Source organism: Pan troglodytes, chromosome 9, assembly GCF_028858775.2.
Source record: "Pan troglodytes isolate AG18354 chromosome 9, NHGRI_mPanTro3-v2.0_pri, whole genome shotgun sequence".
Lineage (NCBI taxonomy): Eukaryota > Metazoa > Chordata > Mammalia > Primates > Hominidae > Pan > Pan troglodytes.
The window spans coordinates 69,582,347-69,608,719 of NC_072407.2; the positions used below are offsets into that span (position 1 = coordinate 69,582,347).

The 26,373-nt window shown below is 59.8% G+C and overlaps 1 protein-coding gene across 1 annotated transcript; it reads left to right on the forward strand.

Annotated features, from left to right (window-relative positions):
- The first annotated feature begins 4,428 nt into the window (after positions 1-4,428).
- On the forward strand, positions 4,429-24,628 carry GRK2 (G protein-coupled receptor kinase 2). The gene is made up of 21 exons (XM_508589.8): positions 4,429-4,774; positions 15,345-15,421; positions 17,272-17,345; positions 17,490-17,591; positions 17,698-17,772; positions 17,911-17,972; positions 18,804-18,855; positions 19,165-19,256; positions 19,531-19,630; positions 19,722-19,800; positions 19,894-20,024; positions 20,340-20,434; positions 20,504-20,611; positions 20,821-20,887; positions 21,197-21,297; positions 21,776-21,842; positions 21,923-22,018; positions 22,280-22,442; positions 22,919-23,055; positions 23,147-23,260; positions 23,358-24,628. Exons 1-21 carry the CDS (start codon positions 4,662-4,664, stop codon positions 23,520-23,522), a joined length of 2,070 nt encoding a protein of 689 aa, XP_508589.3. The 5' UTR covers positions 4,429-4,661; the 3' UTR covers positions 23,523-24,628.
- The last annotated feature ends 1,745 nt before the right edge of the window (positions 24,629-26,373 follow it).

Here is a 26,373-nt window from a genome sequence, read left to right on the forward strand (position 1 = left end):
ACAAAAACGCCCTGAGTTTTCCCTGACTTCACCTGAAGAGGCTCCTGACTCTTAGAACTTGTCACGTGCCTCACAGGGATGTTCCCGCTTTCAATGAGATCAGCTGGGCTCTGCAGTGCCCTGCACATAAGGAGAACCCAACACTTGTCAGCGGCTGTTATCACGTATGGTTTGCCTCTAAGCTCCCCTCCTGTGTCTTCCCGTGTTGGATCCGCAACGCCAAGCACAGGTGCCTGGCATGTAGTAGGAGCTCAACAAATACTGTCAAATAATCGGGTGAATGAATCAACTCCCAGCATCCCGGCCAGAGCCTGACACTGTCTGGGGACCTGACATCAAAGGAATGGCTGTCCATGTTGGGGAGGAGTGTCCCCAGGTCAATCTGGCACACACCTCCTGAGGTCAAGGAAGCCCCGAGCTCACCCTCCTGCTCTGCAAAGCCCAGGCTGGAGGCGGAGAAGAGAGGTCTCAGCAGGACAAAATTCGCACTCCCGGGCCTTGGCACGTGCCACTTCCAACCTCTCTCATGCTCATGCACACAATGTCATGTTCAAGACTTTACCCAACCCTCCCCAACCCCTCCCCTGACCTTCTCCCGAGTGCCCTCACTTCCTTAAACTATAGCTCTTGCCAGGTTAATTGGAGATATGTGTTTAGGGGTTTTCTTCCCCACCAGACTGGGCTAACACTGAGTCTTGATTCTTTTTGCAGCCCTTACCCTTACTTTGTGCTGGGGATGAGGGGTGCAGCAGTGACCAGGACAGAGATGCCAAGGGAGAGACCTCTGAGCAGGATCTCTTCCACCCACAAGGTGGCAGCACGAGGAGGAGCCTGCCACTCCGGAAGTGGGGAAGGGCAGTCCAGGCAAGGGAACTGTAAAGTTAAAGCCCCAGAGGTGGAAATGGACTTGGCTTGTTCTAGTGACAGAAGGAAGACCAGAGAGGCTGGAGACTAAGAGGAAGGGGAAGAATGGAAATTGCTGAGTTAGAGAGATAGGCAGGCACCAGTCTGTGCGGGTCTCATGGGCCACAGGAAGTGGGGTGGATTTTATCCTAAGTGCAGGGGCAGTCGTTGGGGGTGGGCTTTGATGTAGATCTATAGAAGCTCAACCCACAGGAACGGCAGGGCGTGCGGAGAGGAGGCTGGTGCAGGCATGCAGGCGAGAGGTGATTGAGACTCGGGCCAGGGTTTAGCAGGGCACAGTGGACGGATCAAGGGTGTACTTCAGAGACAGATACGCCAGAGATGCTGTATGACAGCAGGGGTATACATCGGGGTGGGGGCCAGGTGAGGAAAGAGAGGAATCGAGGACAGCTCCTAGATTTTGGGAAAATGGAGGATCCACGCCTGAGATGGGGAGGCGGGAGAGGAGCAGGTTGGACAGGGGCTGGGTAGTGGGAGCAAGAGCTCAGTGTGGGCCGCGCTAAGTTTGCAACATCTATTAGTCATCCAGTGGCGATGCCAAGTAATGATGTGTCTGTGGGGCTGCCAGCTGGGCGGAGATGGGGCTCTACTCCACTGTGCACTCCTAGCATCCTGGTCAGGGCCTGGAGCAGTCTAGGCACAGGACAAAGGTTTGTTGAGAGAAGGAAGGCCTGCCTGTGAAGGCAAGTTTGCAATCGACCTTCCTAGGACCAACAGAGGCAACACCGTCCCCAAAACCAGTCTTCCCCAGGCCTAGGGCTCACACCAACCTCTTCTGAACCTGGGGCTTCCTGAAGTCACTTTTCCTGGGCCCAGGAATCAATGAAAGGAGACCAGCCCCCCTCAAAAGACCCCAGCTTCAGGCCTGGCAGGGGGTGTGGATTGAGCTGTGGGTGGGAGGGACTGAGTTTTTAGGTGGGGACGGGAAGGTAAGGCCACCTCTTGGAACAGGATGGCTGGCATTTCAGAACCCACACACAGACTCTGGTCCAACAAGTTCATCAGGTAGAATTTTTTAAATAGAGGCTATTCCCGAAAACCCTGGCTGACATGTGGCTGTGCTCGCAGTCCAGAGGAGTCAGGACAGGGCTGTGGGGAGAGGAGGTTAGAGGCTTCATGTTGTGGCATCTGGCCTTGTTCCACCCCAAACCCCATGTGTTCCAAGAGCTCATTCACTCATTCATTCACTCATCAAACACTGATGCCTTTGAGTCGGGTCCTGTGGTGGGCACTGGGAGCAAAGGATGAACTAGGGGCACCAGTGACAGTGGGGGACAGTATGTCCTCTTTAAATATATATATCAGCATTTCCAACATCAGGATGCATTTTCCAATTGATGCAGACATGTAACGAGGCTTCACTCCCCACTGTCGAAACTTGCAACAATGCATCTTGCAACTGAAAATGGAAAACAGGGCCTAGAAGGTGGTAAGTGTAGAATTGGAGATGTACATAGTTGGGGTCAGGGAGTCAGGGAAGACTACCTGGAGGAGGTGAGTCTTAGCGGATGAGTAGGAGTTGTCCAGGGAGGAAGGTACACAGAAGGGCTTCCAGGCCCAGGAAACAGCAGAGGCACAGAAGTGAGAATGGGTGGGTGAGTTGGTGGGGAAACTCCAGGTGCAGAGGATGGTAGCGAAACAAACTGGAGCATCCAAGGTCCAAGTCCTCCAAGATCTTGACTTGCAGATTAAGGAGTTTGTTCACCTAATCTGCTTTGGGCAGAGTGTGGTGAGTCCTAGAGACCCCTCTAGGTCTCTCACTCTCAGTAGCCCCAGAAGGCCTGGAGAGCTGCTTCTTGGTGCCAAGCAGGCAGTGACTCCATCAGATCTAGATTTGGGAAAAGCATCCCTGGTCAGGGCCTGCATCAGGGCAGTGGCTGGCCATGAGGACCCTGAGAAGTAGACAGATTCACGGAGATTCTCAGGAGGCCAGACAGGAGACTATGGTGACAAATTAGATTAGAGAAGGGGAGAGAATGAAGGAGCAGTTGGGGAAAAGAAAACTGAGGCTCTGACATGGGTATATGGGTGGCGAGTGACTCACCACCCACTGAGAGGAGAACCTCACAAGCTCTGACATGCTCTGGTTCCAGGTTCTGTTGGGGCTGATCCAAGATGGTAGCCTAGAGGTGCACAGAGATGGGGGCCTTGCTTTGCAAAAGGATGCTGGTTGCTGGCCCACAGCATGGTAATGAGATTTGAGCTTTATGTGCCCAGGGCTGGGAGGAGGGTCCTGTCACTTTGAAAGCAAAGAGAGGCTCTAGAGAGGGGCATGTTGAGATAGGAGTGCTGCCTTGAGACACCTGGCTTTCCCCACTCTGGGTGGGCTCTCAGCAGGGTGGGTTTCCCCTGCCAGGCAGCACTGAAACCTCTGTGCACTTCCGGGCTGCGAGAGTTTTTACCCTAACTACATGTGGAACCATCCTGAAGGAACATCTGGATGGGACGGGGTACAGGGAAGGGAGCTGCCAAGAGTGCTGGCCAGGGACCTGGGTCTATGAGCTGGTTGGGGGGTGGGGTTGGGTGCAGGGTACTTGATCCTGAGTGGGCCTTCTGCGGCCAGGATTGGTTCTAGAGTAGGAGGGGTGGGATCGGGGATGGGGGAAGCCTGTAACTGCGCTGCAGTTGTCAGGTCCCAGGTTCTGGGTGACGTACTAAGGATTCTGGGTCCAGTGTGGGTCCCAGGTTAGATGTCCTAGTCCTGAGTCCGTGTCCACAGTTCTGGGTGTTGAGTCTAGGACAGTGATCTGGAGTTGACAGTCCAATCTAGGTCTGAGTCCTGACCCCAAGTCTAGAGTTCAGGGTCATGGTAGTAGCCTAGGGTCAGAATCAAGGTTGGGGTCAGTAACCAGGATGGGATCGAGGTCATGGTCCAAAATCTGGATCTGGGGACCTGTTGGGGGTCTGAGGTGAGTGTCGCAGTCTGGGTATGGTGTTGGAGACCCAGGGCTGTGATCTGAGGTCATGGTTAGAGTCTGAGGTGGTGGGCCAAGGTTTGAGTCTGGGGTCCTGTTTGGAGTCTGGTGTCAGGTCGTGGACTGCGTCCAAGGTCAGGGAGTCCGGGGTTATAGCCAGGGTCTGAGATGAAAGTCCCAGGATGGTGTTCAGAGGTCTGAATCTGTGTCTTGGTGAGCGTCCAGGTTCCTTGTGATCACGTTTGGTGTCAGGGCTGCGGCCCGACTGGGAAGCCTGGGATCCAGAGATGTGACCCGAGGTTGTGGTCAGAGAATGGGTCTCGGGTCGTCTTCCGTGCCGGGTCCCTGTCGTGTTCCAAGCCCGGGTCTCCGTCCAGCATCGAGGGCCGAGGTCACGGCCAGGGTCTGAGCCCGCGGTCGCAGGTCTGGTTCGGGGTCAGATTCCGCGCGGCCTCCAGGGGGCGCCGTCGCCCGCCCGGCTCGGCCCCTCGCGGGCTCGCTGGCGTTGTGCGCGGCAGGCGGGGCCGGAGGCGGCGGCGGCTCCGGGGCGCGGGCGCGCGGGCGGCGGCGGCGGCGGCGCCCCGACTGCAGTCCCGGCGGGAGCGGAGCGCGAGCCGGGGCCGGGCTCGAGCCGGCGCCATGGGGCGGCGCCGCCTGTGAGCGGCGGCGAGCGGAGCCGCGGGCGCCGAGCAGGGCCAGGCGGGAGGCGTCGGCGCCCGAGGCCGAGCGAGCCGCGGCCGGGCCGGGCCGAGCGCCGAGCGAGCAGGAGCGGCGGCGGCGGCGGCGGCGGCGGCGGCGGGAGGAGGCAGCGCCGCCGCCAAGATGGCGGACCTGGAGGCGGTGCTGGCCGACGTGAGCTACCTGATGGCCATGGAGAAGAGCAAGGCCACGCCGGCCGCGCGCGCCAGCAAGAAGATCCTGCTGCCCGAGCCCAGGTGAGGAGAAGCTGCCCGCGGCCCCGGCCCGACCCCGCGGGCGCCCCGGCCGCGGCCCCGAGACCCTGGCCCCATGCTCGACCCCGCGACCTGGACCCCCGGGGCCGGCTCTCGCAACCCCCTGTCGGCCCCCCAGCCCGGAGCAGCCCGGCCTTGGCGCCTGCGGGTCCAGACCCTAAGCCCCAGACCCTGGGCGCCTGAGCCCGGAGCGCCCCAACTCCGGAGCTCCTCTGCCCCATCGGTCCCCGGACCCAGTCGGGTCCCCCTGGCCGCCCTGCTGCTTCCTTATCGTGCTCCACCGGCCCCCCGAAGTCGCTGTCAGCCCCTGGCTCCCGCCTTCTCTCACGGGGGCCCGGCGCGCCCCTTCATCCTTCTCGGAGCAGCCCTTGGTCCCTGTGGGGTCCCCTCCCCTCCGCTGGCCACCATTTACCTCGCCTGACGATGTCACCCACCCTTTTGCTGTCCCTGCTCACGGCACTCGCTTTAGGGTTTCCACTACCCCCACCCGTCTCTCCTCCAGTCTACACTTGTGTGAGGTGGGGGGGACAGCCAGTCTTCCGGACTCTTCTCCCACCCTCTGGTGGGGTCGCTGTCCTGGAGTTGGGCTTGAGAGTGCTTTCAGGGCGGCGTGGTGAGCAGGACCTAGGGTGCTGCGGGCACCCTCCCCCTCGGACCGCGCTCAGGTGGGGGAAACATCCCCTGTGCCCTCTCCCCTACATTTCTCCTCTGGCAGGCCCTGCATATGGTGCCCCGTGGGTGCTGTTGACCAGGGGCCCTCCCAGCACACCTGCAATGGCTGGACCTTAGCTGCCGCCTCTGTAAGACAACTGACATCACACCTGGTATCAAAGTTTAGACTGTTCAGGATGTAGGTGCAAAAGTACACAGGATGTGGACGATTGCTGCGGTTTGTCCAGCATTTTATGGCTGATAGAGTATCTCTCCACTGTGTGAGCCTCTCAGCAGCGCATGGGGTGGCGAGGACAGGTGTGGTTTTGTCCCTGTGGAACAGGTGGGGAAACTGAAGCTCCAGAGGTGAGTGGCCTGCCCCGAGTCACACAGGTAGTCCCAGGTGGCACCTGGCCAACAGATCAGGGCTTCAGACTTCCGGTTCTACATTTCATCAGCTACCCTGGCCTGTGCCAGGGAGCAGACGTGCCCGCCACGATTCTTTGTGTTGTGTGGCAACTCCTTGTGCATGCCTGAGAGTTAGCCTTCTCCCGGTGCCCCAGCGGGCTGGGGATGGGGCCTGTCCACACTGCCGTGGTCTTATCTTGTGACTCTGGGTAAGTCTCTTCCCTCACTGGGCCTCGGTCTTCTCATCTGTGAAATGTGGATGGCGTGAAATAAGAGCTGTGACTCTGCGGTGTCCCTCAGCCTTTGAAGCAGCCGTCTAAGCTCTGGCTGACGCTGCAGGGGTGCCCCATGCCCATGGCCCTCACCGCCCCCCTGTGCCATGCCCTGCTCACTGGGTGTTTGGATTGACTGAACGTCAGGCCTGGGAGAGGAAAATTGGTCTGCATTTTGAAAAGGCCGTTAGGGCCTTTTTTTTTCTAAGACATTTGCAATCAGATTTCTCAAAACAGGAACCAGACTGACTGTCAGCTGGGGGCTGTCCAGGGAGCAGTGACGGTTAGTACAGAAATGAGTTCAGAAATGACAAACCCACGAGGGAGGAAACGGGGGAGTCAGCCTCTAGGGCTCAAAACGGCTCTCCTTGGTGGCCGCAGCCTCGAGACCCTCCTGCAGGATGGAGTTCTGCAACGTGTGAGGCGGGGCCTTTTCTGGAACTGTCTGCGTTCGGGTAATCTCCCCCCAGAATGCATTGCTTCTCATGGGGCGCTGCCTTGGCTCTGCAGGTGTCAGAACCCTGAGAAACGAGATGGTCTTCTTTTCCTGTCCCCTTTCCCATCCATGGTAGTGATGGCGGTGATAGCAATAATGATAGGAATTATTACTGACTTACCTATTTTGATATCTGTCATCTCAGTTCTTCCAGCAACCAACCTGTGAAGCTGGCAAGGCCATGCCTTGCATGTAGTAGTTGCTCAAGAAATACCAGGACTGTGTGGCACCCCCATGCAGTCCTGAGCAGAAACAAGGTTGGATAGGATTCTAGGAGGACAGCAGGAGGCCGAGCCAGGCAGAGCCCAGGTTTTCACATTGGGTCACCATCAGCAGCATGGCCTTCCGCAAATCGCCCACATCTGTGAAATGGACTGGAGGTGCGAACGCCGAATGTCAGTGCGCTAAGGCCTGGGAAGGGCTACAGGCCACCCCTACGTGGGGGTCCAGGCCTGGGGCATTAGGGAGCAGGCCACCCTTTGCATAACGCCTTGCCTTGCACACCCAGTGGGGCAGAGCACGCCGCCCCCAGTGGTGATCCTGACCATGTTTCATGTTTGCCTGACACTTTTCCACTTGCAGAGTGCTTTTTACTCTGTTTTGTCCTTTTGACAACTGTGAGAGGCAGGCCCAGCAGTTAGGATTCTCCCCTTTAGCAGTTGAAGTTATTGAGGCTCAGGGAGGGGAGGAGTCGTGTCCTCGTCACAGAAGAAAGCTGAAATGGGGCCTCGGGTTTCTGGACCACACAGGCCAGTGCTGTTTCTTTGCTGTGCTTTATCCCCTCCACCCACCCCTGCACACCACTGTTCTCGCCTCTGTCCACATTTTGCGGTGTGGGCTGACTGGCACCCCTTGTCTGGGGCCATCGGCTGTCACAGTTCACAAGGCTCAGCCCTCTTCCCGTTGGCTGGGATGGAGAACTGAGCTGCCGTGGCAAAGCTACTGCACCGAGGGGCAGCCCCACTCCAGGGTCCCGTCAGATGCAGGAGCCTGTCTTCCCCATACCCACAAGGTCAAGGTCAGAGTCAGGGAGAGGGGCTGTGGCTTGTCCCCGTGACAGGTTGCCACTGGGAATTGTTCATACCTTGAGGTGGCCCACCTTGGCAGCCCTTCCATGGCTGGTGCCTGGGGATGTGTCTTGGCCAAGAACTGGGGCTGGCATCACAGCTCTGAGTTCCAAAGGCTAGGGAATGGGAGTGGTTAGGCACAGTGCCACACTGAGTTGGCACAGGGGCCTCCCCTTCTGTTACCCTATAGAATCCAAGGAAACAGTCCCTTTCCCCTACCTTCTTGTAGAAGGAGGTAGCGTAAGGCAGCATTGTGTATCTGGAAGATGGGAGGTCTGGCTTCTCCCTCTACCACCAGCTCACATGGGACCCAGACGAGTCCCTTAGCCCGACTGGACCTGCCTCAGTTTCCACCTCTGTAAAACGAGGCGGCTGCCCCTTCACTCTCAGGGTCTGTGGTCTGGGCCTTGCCCTGAAGGAACTGCTGTCTCCCTTTCCCAGCAGCCAGCAGTCTTGTAATTATCATCATTTGCTTAATATGACCACTGAGGCCTTGTGTAATTAATCTCTGGGCTCCTAGCTGAGGAGCCCTGCCTGGGCGCTCCCAGGAGGTTCCTCTGCCCTCCCCGGTGACAGTGGCAGCCCCAGCAGCAGATTGTCGGAGCTGGGTGCCTCTTGCAGCCTCCCGATTTCTTGGCTGTTTCCTGGTCCCTCCCCCACCGAGAGTTTCCTCCTTCCTGCCCCTTTCTGGCTTCCCTGTCTCCCCAGACCCTGCCCCTGTTCCTCCGCTGCCTCGTTCCTGTTAACTCTTCACAGCCAGAACTTCCTGCCCTCGATTTGTGGGGGAAGGGGTGCAGCGGGAAGCTCTCTCCCTCCCTCCTTCCTTCACTCCTGCAGCACCAGCTGAAACCCTGCTGCTTCCAGCCTTTGTCCCTTACCCAGAACTTTCCACTTCAGTGGCAGCGTTCTCCCAACTCCTTTCCCTGAAAACAAGATGATCTTTCCTGCAGTCACTCCCTCTGGGCCTTTGAAGCACCGCCGTTCCCCAGGAATGGGTCTCTGGGATGTCTTTCCCGTCTGTTTTCCTTTTCAGAGCATGCGTTTCACTTATTTGCCATTAAGTCGCCCGCCTGCCGTTACCTGGGTAAATGGATTTGAAGGGAGTGTGAGCAATGCAGGTTGGAATCTGTGCAGGGGAACCTGGGCTGTTAACCCAGAATGAGGTGTCCTATTAATGCACAATCAATTCCTAGTAGTAAGTTCCCGGTGACGTCAGGTACAGGAGCGCTCCGCAGCCAGTGTTTCCTCCCCGTGCCTAGGTTGCACCCAGGTGGGCTTGGCAGAGGGACTGACTGCTCAGGCTGGTGGGTTTGGACTTCACGCGCTTGGCTGTTGCTTTCAGGGTATGCTCTTGCCTCGGAACACACAGTGGGAACCAAAAGCACAGTGTAGCCCTTGAGGACGCACAGCCTCCCTCACACCTGCCCCTTCTTCCTGGGCCCCTTCCCTACTCCCCGCCGGCTCCCCATGGGTCAGTTTCCACTGCTGGATGGAGCTATATTCACGTTATTTCTACTCTGCTGCAACTGAGATACTAAAAATGAGGTGTTTCACTGCAGCTTTTTTCTAAAACAGTAATATCCCTTCTCTGCTTTGCTGTTTACTGCAAAAGGACGCGTCTATGCTGGCAGAAGCGGGTTTTCTGGTATTAACATGTTGGCAGCTCTGTTCCCAGGTGGGGACAATTTTCTGACTCTAGAGCCATTTCGTGTTTGGGATGGGGGACAACCCCCTCCTGGAAACCACAGGGCATGGAATTCTGGAAGTTTGTTCTTGGTGCATTCTAGCGTAATGCAGATTACGGTCTCCATGTCAGCAGTAAATTGCAGGGTGTGGGTGCTCATGTCATATTTGTGAAGAAGCCGTGACATTTGACAAGGCCGCCAGAGTGCCTCTTCCTGAGCATCCCCGCAAGGGAGCTGCTTTGTGGCCGACACGATGTTCCGGAGCCCAGGCTGCTGCAGACCCTGGCTGTGTGTGCGGGGCCAGCTGGCTTTTTCTCTCCCCTGCTCAGGGCTTACCTTGGACCTGCCGGTTTGGGCTGGTCTTTCCAATTTGATCTGTGGCCCCGTCCTTGAGCTCTGAGGATGTTGTTCGCCCCAGGGAGAGTCATTGAGAAACATTAAGAAGCCCCAGGGGACTTCCTTCTGCTGCTGGCACCTTGGTGTCTGGTTTCCTGGAAATGCCACAGGGAGCACCTCGGCCACAGCCACAGGCCCTGCTGCACTGGTTGGTGAACGCTCGCTCATCTCCCAGGGGACGGTTCCCAGAGTGGCCGCACCAGACCTGCCAGGCCTGTAGCCTTCATGCCAGCTTGCACCGTCCTGGTGTGGCAAAGCTTTAGCATCACTGTCACATGAGGGGCACAGGAAGCATGGCCCCTGGCTGCCAGCTGCCAGCTAAGGCTGCCTCCCATCCTGGGTTCCAGGGAAGGGGGCTGCCCGTCTCCTACAGCTCCTGGTCAGGGACGGGAGGGCAGCCAGGCCAGAGGCTGGGCACAAGTCAGGGTCCTCCGAGCCCTGCACCCAGCTCTTCCACAGAGGTCAAGGGGGGGATGGAGGGTGCTCTAGTGGGAGGCCGTTTCTCAGGGAGCCTTTGGACATTTTCTTTGCCACTAACTCATTGTGGGCCTCGGAGCACGTGGCCCAGCCAGCTTCCTTGCCATCAGCAAGAGTGTGTTTGTCTCTGACTTGTCACCCCCTCCTGTCCACACAGCTGCAGCCTCTGACCCCGAGCAGGAGACACCTAAGAGAGCCCAGGCCACAGAGGATGGCCTGGACTTTGCATTTCTTCTGAACCATGAGGTGCCAGAAGGGACCGGAAGTGCTCCCTCAGCACCCACTCCTTCCCTGTCACCCAGCGCTCAGTGCTGCAGCTGCTCACTGTCTTGGGCTGAGCCTGCTCCGGGAGCAGTAGGAGCTGGTGCGGGCCGCCGTAACTGCAGGGGTGCCAAGGTGGGACTGACTGCTCCTTCCCAAAGCTGGGTGGGCACCAAGTACCTCTGTGCCAAGGAGCCCTTGATACTTTGGCAGGGCAAGCCACGGGCTCTACCCACTGGGCCCGCAGTAGAGCAATGCAGTGCCTGAAGCTGGTCTGTGAGCAGAGGAGTCCCACCCTGTTTGGCTCAGCCCTGGCCACAGGCCCCATCCTCCAAGGCCCCGTCCTCTCCGAGGACACGGCAAATGTGGAGCAGAGGCTTGAGCAAGACCAGTTACTGTGTGATTCTAGCATGGACTGTCGGTGAGCCGTGGGGCACTGAGAAATGGGGCTCTGGCGGCTCTCTCCCATGGCCCAGCAGGCGGGGCACGGCGGGCAGCATGGCCAGCCTGGCATATTAGAAGCCCTCCTTCTGCCGTGTCCACCCAGGCTTTGTAAATGGCCAGTGTGACGGTGGCGATTCAGCATCTCATTGACATCCTCATTTTACAGGTGGGGAAACTGGACATTTCAAGTTTGTGACCAGGTGGTGAGGGCCACTTGGAACCCAGGCACCCGTCCAACGGCCAGAGCAAAGGCAACTCTGAGGCCCTTGCCCAAAGGTGTTGGGAACCTTAGCGTCCTTCCATCTGGGACTGTTGAGGCCGCTTGGTTCTCCTGATGCTCCAGAGTAGATCTTGGGAGCCACGTTCCCCCAGATCTCAGGGTTGCTGACCTGGGTGGGGGACAGGGACACGCTCTGGGCTCACTGCCACTCCAGACTCTGCCAGTATCAGGGAGCAGTGTTGGAGACAAGGTGACCCAGCCCAGGAGGCTGTCCCACCCCTGTGCTCGCCCGTGCTTGCCACCCTGGCAGGAGCTGCCCCCAGTGACAAGTTCTTCCAACCTGCCAGTTCCCTTGGCGGCCAGACCCATGGGAATAGACAGGAAACCCTAAAATTGCCACTTTGGGGGCCTTCCATTCAAGGACTCTGCTCAGGCCTGACCTCGTGTTTGGTTTCTTGCTTGGGGGGAGGGGGGTTGTTTATTTTATTTAAAAAACATTTTTTTCTTTTTAAGGAAGAAAGTGGAGTGCTGTGGGCTGGGAAGAATGTGGTGGCCATGCCCAGGCGTGGCTGCTGAGGGGAGAGATGGCCTCAGAGCCCCGGGTCCTGCTGCCTGCTGTTCCCAGGCCGGGGCCGACAGCAGAGCCCCTGGGAAGGAGAAAGGGCCTGCCCGGCAGGTTCCCCTGGCTGTCGCAGGCAGGGAACCAAGCATGCTTCCCCCTTGGAGACTTTGCGTGTCCAGTTGAAAAGTGGCAGTGGCTACTCCCTGGCTCCTAGGTGGCCATTCCCTCTGCCAAACTGGCACCTTTTTTTTTTTTTTTTTTTTTTTTTTTTTTTTTTGAGACAGAGTCTCACTCTGTCACCCAGGCTGGAGTGCAGTGGCACGATTTTGGCTCACTGCAACCTCTGTCTCCAGGGTTCAAGCAATTCTTCTGCCTCAGTCTCCTGAGTAGCTGGGACTACAGGCGCACGCCACCATGCCGGGCTAATTTTTGTATTTTCAGTAGAGACGGGGTTTCACCATGTTGGTCAGGCTGGTCTTAAACTCCTGACCTCATGATTCGCCCGCCTCGGCCTCCCAAAGTGCTGGGATTACAGGCGTGAGCCACCGCGCCCCGCCAAGCTGGCACCATTTTTACAGGCTCCTAAGAAGCAAGTCTGGGGCTCATTGGGGCTTACTGCTGAAGCCCGGTGGCCCCCATTCCTGGGACAATGCCCGGCTCCTGGTGGGTGACCCCTACAGGCTGGGATTGCTTTGCCTGTCATCTGCATCTGCCTGTCGCTACCTTCCGCTTGACCAGCACCTGATCATAGCCATTTGACCCTCCACTGTCCTGGAAGACAGGCATTTTGTGATTTTTTTTTTTTTTTTTTTTTTTTTTTTGCTTTTTTTTCATCCCCTTCTGTGGACCAAAATGTCCCAAAACTCAAAAATCTGGTGCAGAACCAGAGTCCCGCCTTCCTGGCCCACCTCCCAGGTGAGATGCAGGCCCCTGACCTTGGGGTTTTCTCCACGTTCCAGTCTCCCAGTGCACAGCCTGTGCCCCGAGGGTCGCCCAGGGCCCAGGCCTCCTGTCTGCAGGTGCCAAGGGCAGGGACCGTGTCTTTCTCAATTCAAGAGATTTTTATGAAGCCCCTGCTGTGTGTGAAACACCACAATCTCCGTCCACCGTTTCCTGTGTCCCTGGGAGTCCCACATGCCGGGAAACATGTCCTTGACGGTGGCTGGTGGACATGAGCTGGCGTGTGGCCCGAAGGGGCGGGTGTGCTGGTGTGGACGCGGGGCCCATCCTCGGAGCTCCTGTCAGTTCTCAGAGGGCATTCTCACTCCCCGGTGGGGGGCATGGGCCCTCCTCTTCCCATCCAGGCAGGGTCTGTTCCAAAGCAGTCATAGGATGCGAACTCAGGGTCACCTAGGCCCATCCTTGTCTTCAGTGCCCTGCTTCCTGCTGGAGACAACTTTGGAAGAGGCCGCGGCCCCTCCCAGCCTCTGAGGGTGGGGAGCAGACCAGGGGGTCGCGGCCTTGGAACCGTGCTCATGGCAGCCCTGCTGTGCTCGTGCTATCTCGCTCGGCCTTTCCTGAGGAAGGCTGGAACCAAGTGAGATCAGGGGCCAAGGCCCGGGAGTCCACTGCAGCCCTTCCTGGAAGGACAGTGCCCAGTGGAAGCGGATAGGAGCCCCCTCTCGAGGCCGAGGTCAGAGGCCAGGCAGGGTCCACAGGCCAGGTCCGCACTGTCTGGAGCTGCTCTCCGCAGACGGCTCTTCTGGCTGAAGCTGCCATTCTTCCAGACCCTCGGGCCCAAAGCCTGGAAGCCCTCACGGGGCTGGCCTCATAACCCTTCTCCCGGTCCCCGACAGCCTGAGCCTTCTCCCACCCACCCCCTTCCCCTTCTTCCTGCCCAAGTGTTGCCTCTGCCTGGGCTTCCTCCGCGTGGCGCCTCCAGTGGAGTCGGGCCACCCGCCGCCCTGGACCAAGCCTCCTGAGTCCTGCTCTCCTGCCCACTCCTTGGCTGTGAAGCCCCCTGGTTTGCAAGGCCCTGCCCTCCCCCTCACCATGGCCTTTGTGTGCCCTCTCTCCTGCCCCATTGGCCCCTTGCTCATCCCTGGACATACTGTCCCCTGCCTGTTCCCACGTCTACCGACCCCCCTGGCTTCGCCAGCTGCCGAGATCCCACTTGCACTCCAGGAACCCAGTGGAGTTCCACCTTCTCCACACAGGCTTTCCAGACCCAGAGGCCTCCTCTCCTTCCCAAGGCTTCTGCACACGCTGTCTGGTATCACAGGCTCAGAACCATGCCCTGGGCAGGGCTGTTTGGAGCAGGGGGTGGCTTTGGCATGAGGTACACAGTGCCTCAGGGGTAGATGTGCAGCGGGTCCTCATGACCACAGCCTGGGTGGCCAGTCCGACCAGCCCTGGGCTGGGCTCCTAGGGGCAGGCAGGGCCGGGGTGCAGAGAGGCAGGGGCCATGCCAAGCACAGAGAACCTGGACTTGCGGATCCAAATCTCCACCAGCTGCAGTCTTTTCATGGGAGGCCTGCTGGTGGCCCCATAGACCTGCAGGGCCATGTGAGCGTGACATGGGCTCAGGTGTGTTGTCCCTTCAGGCCCCCAGCCCCGCAATGCCCTCAGCATGGCAGCTACACGTTACCCCAGGAGCCCAGACTAGTGAGGACCAGATGCAGGCCTCAGCTGGCTGTTGGGACAGACTGGCAGGGCTGGGCTTGAGGTGGGCCAGGAGAGGGCAGGAGGGGACAGTAAGGTGGTATTTGAGGCCGGGAGTGTAGCCTGGTGTGGCGCTCCCAGACAGCACTCAGTGTGGGGTGAGATAAACAGGGTGGGGGATGTCGGGTTGGGTTTTGAGGGTCACAATGGCCAGGCCCTCCCCTATGGCCATACCAAGCAACCCAGGGCAGGGGTCACATTTTATATCCAAGTACTAGGGACACACGAACCAAGGCATGGCCTTTTCTTACAATTTAAAAAATTGAGATGCAGTTCATATAAAATTCATCATTTTATTATACAATGTAGTGTTTTTTAGTACATTGACCGTGTTGTGCAACCCTTACCCCAAAAAGAAACCCCGTCCCCACCGCAGTCACTCCTCTCCCTCTCTCCAGCCCCCGGCAGCCACGGATCTGCGTTCTGTGTCCGTGGATCTGTTCATATGAGTGGAATTTCACAATATGTGGCGACCCTTTGTGACTGGCTTCGTTCAGCCTCATGTTTTCAAGGCTCATCCACGTTGTGGCCCCTGTTGGTGCCTCGTTCCTTTTTACAGCCGAGCCATGTGCTGCTGCGTGGAGATGCCACATGTGTGTCTTTTCATCCGCTCACAAACCAGGCTTGGCTTTTGTGACTTGGCCAAGTTCCCAAAGCCAGCCGGTGGCAGCACTGGGACGAGACCCCACAGGCGGTGGGCCTCTGAGCAGGGGGCCACCTGCCGGCCACCCTGGCCTTTGAGGACATAGCCTGGCGGGGGCGGTGCAGGCAAAGGCTTCCTTGAAGCCTTCTGGTCTGACCTGTGGCTGGGATAAGTGAGTAGGCCTGACGGGCTGGCCTCCTTCCTGGAGGGAGTGGCAACACCACCACAGTGCCCTCAGCTCGTGTTTCTGGGCCTGCAGCCCCCACGGGCTATGGGGGCTTCTGCTTACTGCGCCCCCCTGTCCCACAGCATCCGCAGTGTCATGCAGAAGTACCTGGAGGACCGGGGCGAAGTGACCTTTGAGAAGATCTTTTCCCAGAAGCTGGGTGAGTATGGCAGTGGCTCTGCCGCCACCGGGCTTGACTTCTTGCCCCTACCCCAGCCAGCCCAGCTGTGCTCCCCACTCTCCAGAGATTTGGCCTCCCATCCACTCAGGGTGGAGCAGCCAGCGAGACCCCAGGGCTTGCTCCAAGTCGCTGCGACCCTGCGTGCCTCCTTGCCCCTGGCTGTCGGCCCAGGGAGCCCCGTGGTGGGGGTGGGGGCCCAGAGTCTTCCAGGGCCGCCAGGGAAGTTCCTCCTTTGGGGTTTTTGTTTTTGAGAGTTGCAGCTTCCCCTTGGCGCGGCCGCAGCTGCTCTGGGCCGTTGGTAGAACTGACAGGAAGAGGCGGGGCCCTTCCTGTGGCGCCTGCTGAGCTGTGGTTGGCCCCGCCCCACCCCATGGGCCCTCTTTGTAAGCAACCTGCCTGGTGTTGGCCCTCCATTCCTCCTCCAGCTGGTGTCTGATGCCTGCTGTCAGAAGTTTCATGCGACCCACCCTGTGGACCTGGCCCAGAGGGCAGGCTTGGGGCAGGTCTCGGGAAGCAGGCTCCAGCCTCACATGGCTCTGATTTGGCCTTCCTGAGAACAGGAGCTCAGCTCTGGACAGGGGGTATCCTGGCCTGATGGGATCAGGCATTGGGGGTCAGCCTGGGGGAGTCGGTGTGTCAAGAAGCACAAAGTTTGGGTCCCAGGCCTGTGCCTTTTGTCCTTGGGCAAGTTGCTTCACCTCTCTGAGCCTGATGGTGTCCTCATCTGGGAGATGGGACTCATGAGTCTGACTGTGCAGGCCTGTCAGAGTCAGATGGGAGCACTGTGCCCACTGTGAAGCCTGGCCCCCATTCCTCAAAGGCCCTGCACTAAAGGCCAGGCAGTGAGGACTGAAATGATGGCCGCAGCTCTGACCCAGGTGCCCAGGCAGTGCCCCCGAAGGCATGAGAGGCCACCCAGCTCGATCCTGGTTACCCGTGTCAGACTGGAGGCCTGAGGAGGGCCTCTGTCCCCTGGTAGTGCTCGGGGGCCGGGGTCCAGGGTCCAGGCCCCTTACTCCGGCATGAGGACACCCTATCTGGGGTCCCCTGAGAGCCCCTCCCACAGCCCACCTTACCTCTCCAGTTCCCTGTGGCTTACACCCGTTCCATGCCCCCTGCCCTGAGGCCCCAGCCCCAACCTCTTTCCAAGGGACCTGCCATTTGGTGGAGTAGCCCTGAGTTCCACTTGAGCCTCTGCCACAGACAGTGTGTCTGACCAGCTCCCTGAGCCCTAGTTTCCCCAACTGGACCCACCCTCCCTGCCTGTTTCTCAGGCTGCTGTGCAAATCAGCCAGACACTGGAGTGGGGCAGGGTCCAGAGGAGTGGTGTGGCCTCAGAGCCCCCTGCTAACCTTTCCCCCATGCTGCAGCCTGACCTGGCCCTGGTGGCCACAGCATCCCAGGGCCCCCAGACTGAATCGTGTTGCACCTGCACAGCCCGCCCCGGTGGGGGGTATCGGCCTCACAGAGCAGGCGCAGGGCCCTGGGCTGCAGTGAGTGGGGGCCCAGGTGCTAAGCCAGGGCTCCCTGATGCCAGAGCCAACCCCGCTCCTCTGCCTCACCCTGGTGCCCATCGCCGTCCAGCTACCACCTGGGGAAACAGATTTCAGGAAGAGGGTAGAAACATAGGGGCCCCAACCCAGAATCCAGGAATCTTCAAGTTGGCAGCAGCCTTAGCAGCTGCCTGGCCCACCCCTTGCCTGGGGCCGAGACCACCTTTGCCACCTCCATAGCTAGTTCTGCCCAGGGAGCCCAACCCACACCATCCGCAATGATGGGAAGGCCTCTGAGAGAGGCATGGCTCTGTGACCTTACACTGTTGCCTTCAGGGTACCTGCTCTTCCGAGACTTCTGCCTGAACCACCTGGAGGAGGCCAGGCCCTTAGTGGAATTCTATGAGGAGGTGAGACCCAGAGGCCCAAGCCCTGCTCTGCCTGGAGAAAGGGGAGGAGGTTGGGGCGGCTTTGTGGAACCCACAAGCTGCCTGGTGTGGGCATCCCCATTCCCTGCTGGGCTCTAGATGACCTGCAGGAATCCTGTCCTCCAGATCAAGAAGTACGAGAAGCTGGAGACGGAGGAGGAGCGTGTGGCCCGCAGCCGGGAGATCTTCGACTCATACATCATGAAGGAGCTGCTGGCCTGCTCGCATGTGAGTGTCCTCAGCTGGCCCTGTGTGCTGGCCCAGAGTCACCTGCAGATTGGGAGGGGAAGAGAGGACCCTGCTGAGAATTCATGGCCACCTCTGTCTTCCCCAGCCCTTCTCGAAGAGTGCCACTGAGCATGTCCAAGGCCACCTGGGGAAGAAGCAGGTGCCTCCGGATCTCTTCCAGGTGTGTGCCTCCCGGTCCCTCCCCAGGCGAGGTCACCTTGGACAGCCCCTGGTCAACAAGCCTGGTCAGCCAGGGGCGGGGCCTGGGCAGCCACGGTCTCTTGGGGCTCAGTCACCAACTTCCAGCTTCCTCCCTTAGCCATACATCGAAGAGATTTGTCAAAACCTCCGAGGGGACGTGTTCCAGAAATTCATCGAGAGGTGAGAGCAGGGAAGTGTGGGAGAGGAAGGGGGAGGGAGGGGCCACTCTCAGAAGGGGTATGGCTGGCGTGGAGGGCAGAAGCCAGCCTTCATTAGGCCCTGAGCAGGCAGGTGGCTGGCCCGTCAGCGGCCCCCTTGCAAGGACTCCTGAGAAGTCAGACAGGCTGCAGGTCATCTCCCACCCTGCCCTCCTCAGCACCAGGCAGCTCAAAGCCCATCCCAGGCAGTCTCCTAGCTCCAGGGAGCTAGGAGAGCTGCGCCACCTGTGCCTCTTTCTCTCCCGTGGGCTGTATAGCACCTTGCTGGCCCACCTGGACTGAGAAGCATCAGAGTCCTGGTAGGGGTGGGCCCAGTAGAGCACACGGCCCCCGTGACCCTCACAGCCAGAGTTGGCGTGGTGGGTGGGAATTGTAGGTAGATTTCAGCCAGCTTTAGGGAGCAGCTGTTTTAGGGTCACTGCTGCCCAGCCATGGAGTGAGCTCTGTGTCACTGGAGGTATGCAAGCAGGGACAGGAGACGTACTTGTCAAGGATATGGTAGCAGGAAGTCTGGGTTAGACTGGAAGACCTCCTTTCTGTGCGGATCTGATTCCAGCAGGAAGCCACGGCCAGGTGGCCGAGGGCCATGCTGGGCACCCAAGCAGCCCTGACTGGTGCTGTGGGCGGGCAGGCCCTCAACATATCCTTCCTGGAAGAGGACATTAACGCTCGTGATGTTTCCACACCTACCCTCACGGGACCCCAGGGAGTGGCAGCTGGGTGGGGAGGCTCACGACAGCATCATCCTTCCCACATTCTGAGTGGCCCCTGAGCCCTGATTCTTCTTTTCCAGCGATAAGTTCACACGGTTTTGCCAGTGGAAGAATGTGGAGCTCAACATCCACGTGAGTGGGCTTGGGTGGGGCATGGAAAGCCATGCACCCTGCTGCTCCTCTCCCGGGAGCTGGGCCTGTGGCTTGGCTGGGAGGGGGAGGTCAGGGGATGTCTGTCCTTTAGCCCCCAGGGCCGTGGCTATGGGGGTCAGGGCCGGGATCCCAGCATGGGGAGGCCGGAGCAGGTAAATATGTGGCAAGGATGGCCAGGACATGGGTATGGGGACCCTGGCATGGGGCCAGCCCCTGCTGCCCAGGTGCCTCTGCCCCAGGGCTGGGCAGAGGCAGCCTGTGGTGACCGCAGCTGTCGCTGCCCCTCAGCTGACCATGAATGACTTCAGCGTGCATCGCATCATTGGGCGCGGGGGCTTTGGCGAGGTCTATGGGTGCCGGAAGGCCGACACAGGCAAGATGTGAGCACCCTGCTCGGCGCGGTGGGATGCCTGGGGGAGCCGGGCTCCTGGGGGACCCTGACAGGCCGGGTTCCACACAGGGCCACCTGCTGCTCCATGCACTCCTGTCTTGCCGTGCTGTTACCCCCGCAGGCTCCTCTGGCCCCAGCCCTCCCTGTCTCTGATTTGTGTCACACGCTGGTCCTGGGTCTAGTCTTTCCCTCAAGCGCCCCCTGAGGCAGCCCTGGGCCCCTGCTCTGAGGGTGGGTGTTGACCGCCGACCTCTGCCCCGCAGGTATGCCATGAAGTGCCTGGACAAAAAGCGCATCAAGATGAAGCAGGGGGAGACCCTGGCCCTGAACGAGCGCATCATGCTCTCACTCGTCAGCACTGGGGTGAGCTGGGTGGGCCGGGCTGCCGCTGAGGCTCTGGAACCCTGGGCGCCCCTGCTAACTGCCCGCCCCCTCCCTTCCTCTCCCCTCCTAGGACTGCCCATTCATTGTCTGCATGTCATACGCGTTCCACACGCCAGACAAGCTCAGCTTCATCCTGGACCTCATGAACGGTGAGTGCTGGCCGGGCCCTAGGGTGGGCTGGGCCCAGGCACGGGAGGCTGGGGCAAGACACTGAGTGCTGCCTGTGGGACTGCCTCCCTCAGGTGGGGACCTGCACTACCACCTCTCCCAGCACGGGGTCTTCTCAGAGGCTGACATGCGCTTCTATGCGGCCGAGATCATCCTGGGCCTGGAGCACATGCACAACCGCTTCGTGGTCTACCGGGACCTGAAGGTGAGCGCCCCTGCTGTCCCCAGGCTGGACCTCCGTGGCTGTCCTCTCCTTCCTCTCGACATCCTGGCCACCAGACCCAGAGGAGTGGGGCTCCTGGGACATGGCCGCCCCGTATCTTCCCATCTCCGCCCCTGCCCTTCCCACCAAGCCACTCTGGGTCCAGGTTGTAGCTGGGGACAGGAGAGAGGACCCCACCTTTGCCCTTTCTTTGGGTACCCATCGTCCTCTCCAGTGAAGCAGTGACCCAGCTGGCATCTTGCCTGGCTGGGCCCCATCCTGAGCTGCCCCAGGCAGCTCACTGGGCTTCCTTCACAGCCAGCCAACATCCTTCTGGACGAGCATGGCCACGTGCGGATCTCGGACCTGGGCCTGGCCTGTGACTTCTCCAAGAAGAAGCCCCATGCCAGCGTGTGAGTGCCCCCCACCCTCTCCCTCCCCACCCCTTGCCACTCCCGCTTATGGCCCCCTTGCTCCTACAGGGGCACCCACGGGTACATGGCTCCGGAGGTCCTGCAGAAGGGCGTGGCCTACGACAGCAGTGCCGACTGGTTCTCTCTGGGGTGCATGCTCTTCAAGTTGCTGCGGGGGTGAGTGGCCCGTCCCAGGTGGGCAGGTGGGTTGGGGCTAAGAGAAGTTCCTCCCCAATCCAGGTGGGATGCCAAAGGAGGGGAGCCTATAGCTGCCTTGGTGGTAGGGGTGGCACCGTCCCTGACTTTGGCCACAGCTCATCCATGCTGCCTGCCTCCCTTTCCCCGTTCCTGTCCTTTGACATTGGTTTTTGGCCTTTCTTGCCCAGGCACAGCCCCTTCCGGCAGCACAAGACCAAAGACAAGCATGAGATCGACCGCATGACGCTGACGATGGTGGGTGCAGGTCTCAGTGCAGGGCCGCAGGGGGCTGGGGGGAGCTCCTGTGGGTGCCAGGGCATGACTCTTGCTTCCCACCAGCCAGCAGAGATCTCGGCCACTGACCCCTACTCTGGCCTCTGAGACAGACCTCCTGCCCCATAGGCTCTTGCCCTCCCCGTGCTGTTGGAGCATGACTGCTGGGCGAGCTAGGATGCTGTACCCCATCTGTCCCTCTGCGGGGGCCTGGACCCCTCTCTCCCCTGAGCTGGGATGGGGTCAAGGGCTCTTCCTAAGCCCCTGCTAATGTCCCACTCCTCTCTAAAGGCCGTGGAGCTGCCCGACTCCTTCTCCCCTGAACTACGCTCCCTGCTGGAGGGGTTGCTGCAGAGGGATGTCAACCGGAGATTGGGCTGCCTGGGCCGAGGGTGAGTACCCTGGCGCCTTGGGCATGCTGCTGGCTGTGCCCCCGTGAGGACAAGGGCTGTGTCCCGTCACCTGGAACCCCCTCCAAGGTCCCAGCCTCCTTGGAGGAGCTCATAAGTTGGGGCATGGCCAGCCCTGTCCAATGTTCTCAGAGTGGAGGGGCTGCCCTGGGAGTTGGAGCTGCTGGAACCAGCTAGTAACTGGCTTCCAGAGGGGCCCTTGTCACAGATGATGATGATAGCAGCTTTTTATGTTTATCAAACATTTATTAAGCACTGGGCATAGGGTTGCAAAATTTACCAGTGTTAAAACCCACAACTCTACGATGTAGGAACTTCTGTTCTCCCATTTGAGAGATGAGGAAACAGCTCAGGCTTAAGGAACTTGCCCAAGTTCACAGAGCCAGAAAGTGGCTCAATCAGGAGTTAAGCCCGGGACTCAGGGTGGGGCTGAGCCCAGATGACTGGCCTCTCCCCACAGGGCTCAGGAGGTGAAAGAGAGCCCCTTTTTCCGCTCCCTGGACTGGCAGATGGTCTTCTTGCAGAAGGTAACAGTCTGTGGCAGGGACTGGGGGTGCTCTGCAGCCCCACCCCCGAGCTAATGCCCATGACCCCTGTTCTGCTGCAGTACCCTCCCCCGCTGATCCCCCCACGAGGGGAGGTGAACGCGGCCGACGCCTTCGACATTGGCTCCTTCGATGAGGAGGACACAAAAGGAATCAAGGTACTGGGCCTTGCCTGGCCTCTTGTACCTGGGCTGTGATCCTGGCCTGGGGAAGGATCCCTCTCCCTTCTTATCACCTGTGAGACCCTGTGCCAGCCCTGCCAGCTTGTAGGCCTCAGTTCCTCCTTGGCCAACTTCCCTGGGGGGTGGCAGTTGCACTGACCATCCCTACCCGGGGCCCTGGGTCTGGGCAGCCTGTAGCTGATGGTATTCCGGCATCTCTGTCCACCCATGTGCCCCTGCCCCATCCACCTGGTAAAGTTACTGGACAGTGATCAGGAGCTCTACCGCAACTTCCCCCTCACCATCTCGGAGCGGTGGCAGCAGGAGGTGGCAGAGACTGTCTTCGACACCATCAACGCTGAGACAGACCGGCTGGAGGCTCGCAAGAAAGCCAAGAACAAGCAGCTGGGCCATGAGGAAGGTGAGGGTCGCCGGCTGCTGCGGCACCAGGCCCCTGCCTGCTTAGAAGTGAGCAGCTGGCTCGGGTTTAAGGAACTCACCCTGGATCACAGCCAGAAAGTGGCGGCTCTGGGATTCAAACTCAGGCTGGGGCCGGGCATGGTGGCTCACGCCTGTAATCCCAGCACTTTGGGAGGCCAAGGAGCGCAGATCACTTGAGGTCAGGAGTTTGAGACCAGCCTGGCCAACATGGTGAAACCCTGTCTCTACCAAAAAATACCAAAAAAATTAGCCGGGCATGGTGGCACGCGCCTGTACTCCCAGCTACCCGGGAGGCTGAGGCGGGAGGATCGTTTGAACCTGGGAGGTGGAGGTTGCAGTGAGCCAAGATTGTGCCACAGCCCTCCAGCCTGGGCAACAGAGTGGAGACCCTGTCTCAAAACAACAAAAAAGAAACCCAGGTGGGGCCGGCTGAGTCTCCTCTGTCTCTCGCCTCAGACTACGCCCTGGGCAAGGACTGCATCATGCATGGCTACATGTCCAAGATGGGCAACCCCTTCCTGACCCAGTGGCAGCGGCGGTACTTCTACCTGTTCCCCAACCGCCTCGAGTGGCGGGGCGAGGGCGAGGCCCCGGTAAGGAGCCTGTGCGGGGGTCCGGGAGCCGGGCTTCCGGGTGGCTGGCCGGCCCAGCTCTTACCTGCACCACCCATCCCTGGCCCTGCAGCAGAGCCTGCTGACCATGGAGGAGATCCAGTCGGTGGAGGAGACGCAGATCAAGGAGCGCAAGTGCCTGCTCCTCAAGATCCGCGGTGGGAAACAGTTCATTTTGCAGTGCGATGTGAGTGGGGGCTGAGCCAGGGATGGGAGGGCCGAGGGGCCAGGCCAGGCAGGCTGGGGAGAGCCCCAGCTGACAGAGCTGGGCTTGGCATGTGCAGAGCGACCCTGAGCTGGTGCAGTGGAAGAAGGAGCTGCGTGACGCCTACCGTGAGGCCCAGCAGCTGGTGCAGCGGGTGCCCAAGATGAAGAACAAGCCGCGCTCGCCCGTGGTGGAGCTGAGCAAGGTGCCGCTGGTCCAGCGCGGCAGTGCCAACGGCCTCTGACCCGCCCACCCGCCTTTTATAAACCTCTAATTTATTTTGTCGAATTTTTATTATTTGTTTTCCCGCCAAGCGGAAAAGGTTTTATTTTGTAATTATTGTGATTTCCTGTGGCCCCAGCCTGGCCCAGCTCCCCCGGGAGGGGCCCGCTTGCCTCGGCTCCTGCTGCACCAACCCAGCCGCTGCCCGGCGCCCTCTGTCCTGACTCCAGGGGCTGCCCGCTCCCAGTGTCTTCCTGTGGGGGAAGAGCACAGCCTTCCCGCCCCTTCCCCGAGGGATGATGCCACACCAAGCTGTGCCACCCTGGGCTCTGTGGGCTGCACTCTGTGCCCATGGGCACTGCTGGGTGGCCCATCCTCCCTCACCAGGGGCAGGCACAGCACAGGGATCCGACTTGAATTTTCCCACTGCACCCCCTCCTGCTGCAGAGGGGCAGGCCCTGCACTGTCCTGCCCCACAGTGTTGGCGAGAGGAGGGGCCTGTTGTCTCCCTGGCCCTCAAGGCCTCCCACAGTGACTCGGGCTCCTGTGCCCTTATTCAGGAAAAGCCTCTGTGTCACTGGCTGCCTCCACTCCCACTTCCCTGACACTGCGGGGCTTGGCTGAGAGAGTGGCATTGGCAGCAGGTGCTGCTACCCTCCCTGCAGTCCCCTCTTGCCCCAACCCCCAGCACCCAGGCTCAGGGACCACAGCAAGGCACCTGCAGGTTGGGCCATACTGACCTCGCCTGGCCTGAGGTCTCGCCGATGCTGGGCTGGGTGCGACCCCATCTGCCCAGGACGGGGCCGGCCAGGTGGGCGGGCAGCACAGCAAGGAGGCTGGCTGGGGTCTATCAGTGTGCCCCCCATCCCGGCCCATCAGTGTACCCCCGCCCAGGCTGGCCAGCCCCACAGCCCACGTCCTGTCAGTGCCGCCGCCTCGCCCACCGCATGCCCCCTCGTGCCAGTCGCGCTGCCTGTGTGGTGTCGCGCCTTTTCCCCCCTGGGGCTGGGTTGGCGCACCCTCCCCTCCTGTCTACTCATTCCCTGGGGCATTTCTTTGCCGATTTTTGAATGTGATTTTAAAGAGTGAAAAATGAGACTATGCGTTTTTATAAAAAATGGTGCCTGATTCGGCTGTCTCATACTCTTTTTGTACCTGGTGACCCCTTTTCAGCTTCTGCTGGGCTGGGGCCTGATGGGGAGGGTCTCGGTGGTACCAGGTCTCCTCCACCGCCATGGCTTCCAAGGTGGTCTGCTCGGGCCCAGGCCATCTTCCAGGTGGGGTGAGGCAGTGGGTCCCACTTCCTCTCCTACCCCTCCCAGCTGACAGTCCTCTCCACCTAGTGGCTGTCCAGTGCCCATTCCTCACCTTTTCCCGGGGAGGAGAGAGCAGCTTCTGCCACTTCCCAGGTAAGCAGGAGGAGGTGCCAACAGTGTTAGGCCTGGCGCAGTGTCTGGGCTGACTGGGACCGTCTCAGGCCCACAGAACACCCCTGCACAGCAGGCACCAAGCTGAGGCCCCTCCCCAGAAACAGTCACAAGGCACCTCTTCCCTCTAGGTCACACCGCAGCCTCTGGGCCCTTGGCCATCTCTGGCTTCAGCCTCCTCTCTGGCCTCACTGCACAGCCCTAGTAGGGGTCCCTGAGGCCTGAGGGGAACCCCAGCACTAGGCCTCTCCTCTACCCAGAGGCTTCTGGTCAACTTCCCTTTCCCCATGTCCCTGCCCTAGCCCCTGGGGTGACTAAACAGATACATGTTGCTGCCCACTCCACACAGGGCTTTGCTGGGCATGGCTGGGGCCCATGGCCAAAGCACAGCATGCCAGGCAGAGAAGGGAGGCAGGCAGCTGGGCAGGGTACTCAGGGCTGAATACAAGAGTCAGGGGCAATGGCCTTTGAGCCAGGCCTCCAGCATTGGTGTGGGAAGGAGGGAGGACATTTCTGAGGCAGGGAAGAGCCAGGGACTCATGAGTGGCCCAGGCTGGCCGGAGGACTATAGGAAGGAGCCATGCCTGGAGGCACTGAATGCCAGGCTTAACCTATCCCAGAGCCAGGTGTGTGCTCAGGGCCTGCAGAATGAAGATACAAACGACATGGAGTCCAGACCTGCCATGCTCAGGGAGCCCTTGAAGGTGCGGAACAGGGCTGAGAGTGGTGAGAGCTGGCTCTAAAGTGATTGCCTGGTTACTGAGTGCAGGATGTGGGGAGGGAGGTGAAGGACAGGAGGCAGGGAGACAAACCTCCGCAGTGGGAGAGGAAGAGATGAAAAGAAGCCAGACGGGAAGAACGTGGTCCAGCAGAAACAGGCTGGACTTGGGGCTGAGTGAGGCGGGAGTCTGGGGAAGAGGGTAGGTGTGGTTGGGTTGGCTTCGGACATACTGATGGGATAGCATGGGATCCCTGGGCACAGAGATGTCCTGGAGTAAGCTGAAATGTGGACCTGGGGGTGGCATCAGGGTGACAATGGGAACGGACAGGCTCTCTCCCAGGGATGTGGGGGTCAGGGAGAGAAAGGAGGCCGTGGAAGAGGGTTGAGAAGGCACTGTCATGGAATTAAGTGCCAGTGGGGAGCTGTGTTCAAGATGGCAGAAATCAGGAGAGGCTGGAACCAAGAAAGTCCTGTCGGGGTTGAGTTTGGAGAGGGCTCAGGGAAGGGACCGCCTCTGAGAAAAGGGGTGGCCAGGGAGGGCTGCAGCAGTGGTGAGCAGGTGAGCTCTGGGCATTCAGAAGCCTTCGGGCTGCTACCAACCCCAGGACCTCACAGATTGACACCATAGCGTGGGGTGGCAAAGTGACCCCAGATGGCACAGGCGCCATGTGACTACAGGGAGAAGGCAGGGTAGAAATGGCAATCAGGCCTTCCAGCCCAGAGTC

What these genes read in the sequence shown, in the direction of transcription:
- GRK2 (XM_508589.8), top strand. Translation starts at nt 4,662, where the DNA reads ATGGCGGACCTGGAGGCGGTGCTGGCCGACGTGAGCTACCTGATGGCC. An exon ending in AGATGGTCTTCTTGCAGAAG is followed by an intron (nt 21,843 to 21,922) that starts GTAACAGTCTGT and finishes GTTCTGCTGCAG; the next exon opens with TACCCTCCCCCGCTGATCCC. An exon ending in GGGGCGAGGGCGAGGCCCCG is followed by an intron (nt 23,056 to 23,146) that starts GTAAGGAGCCTG and finishes CTGGCCCTGCAG; the next exon opens with CAGAGCCTGCTGACCATGGA.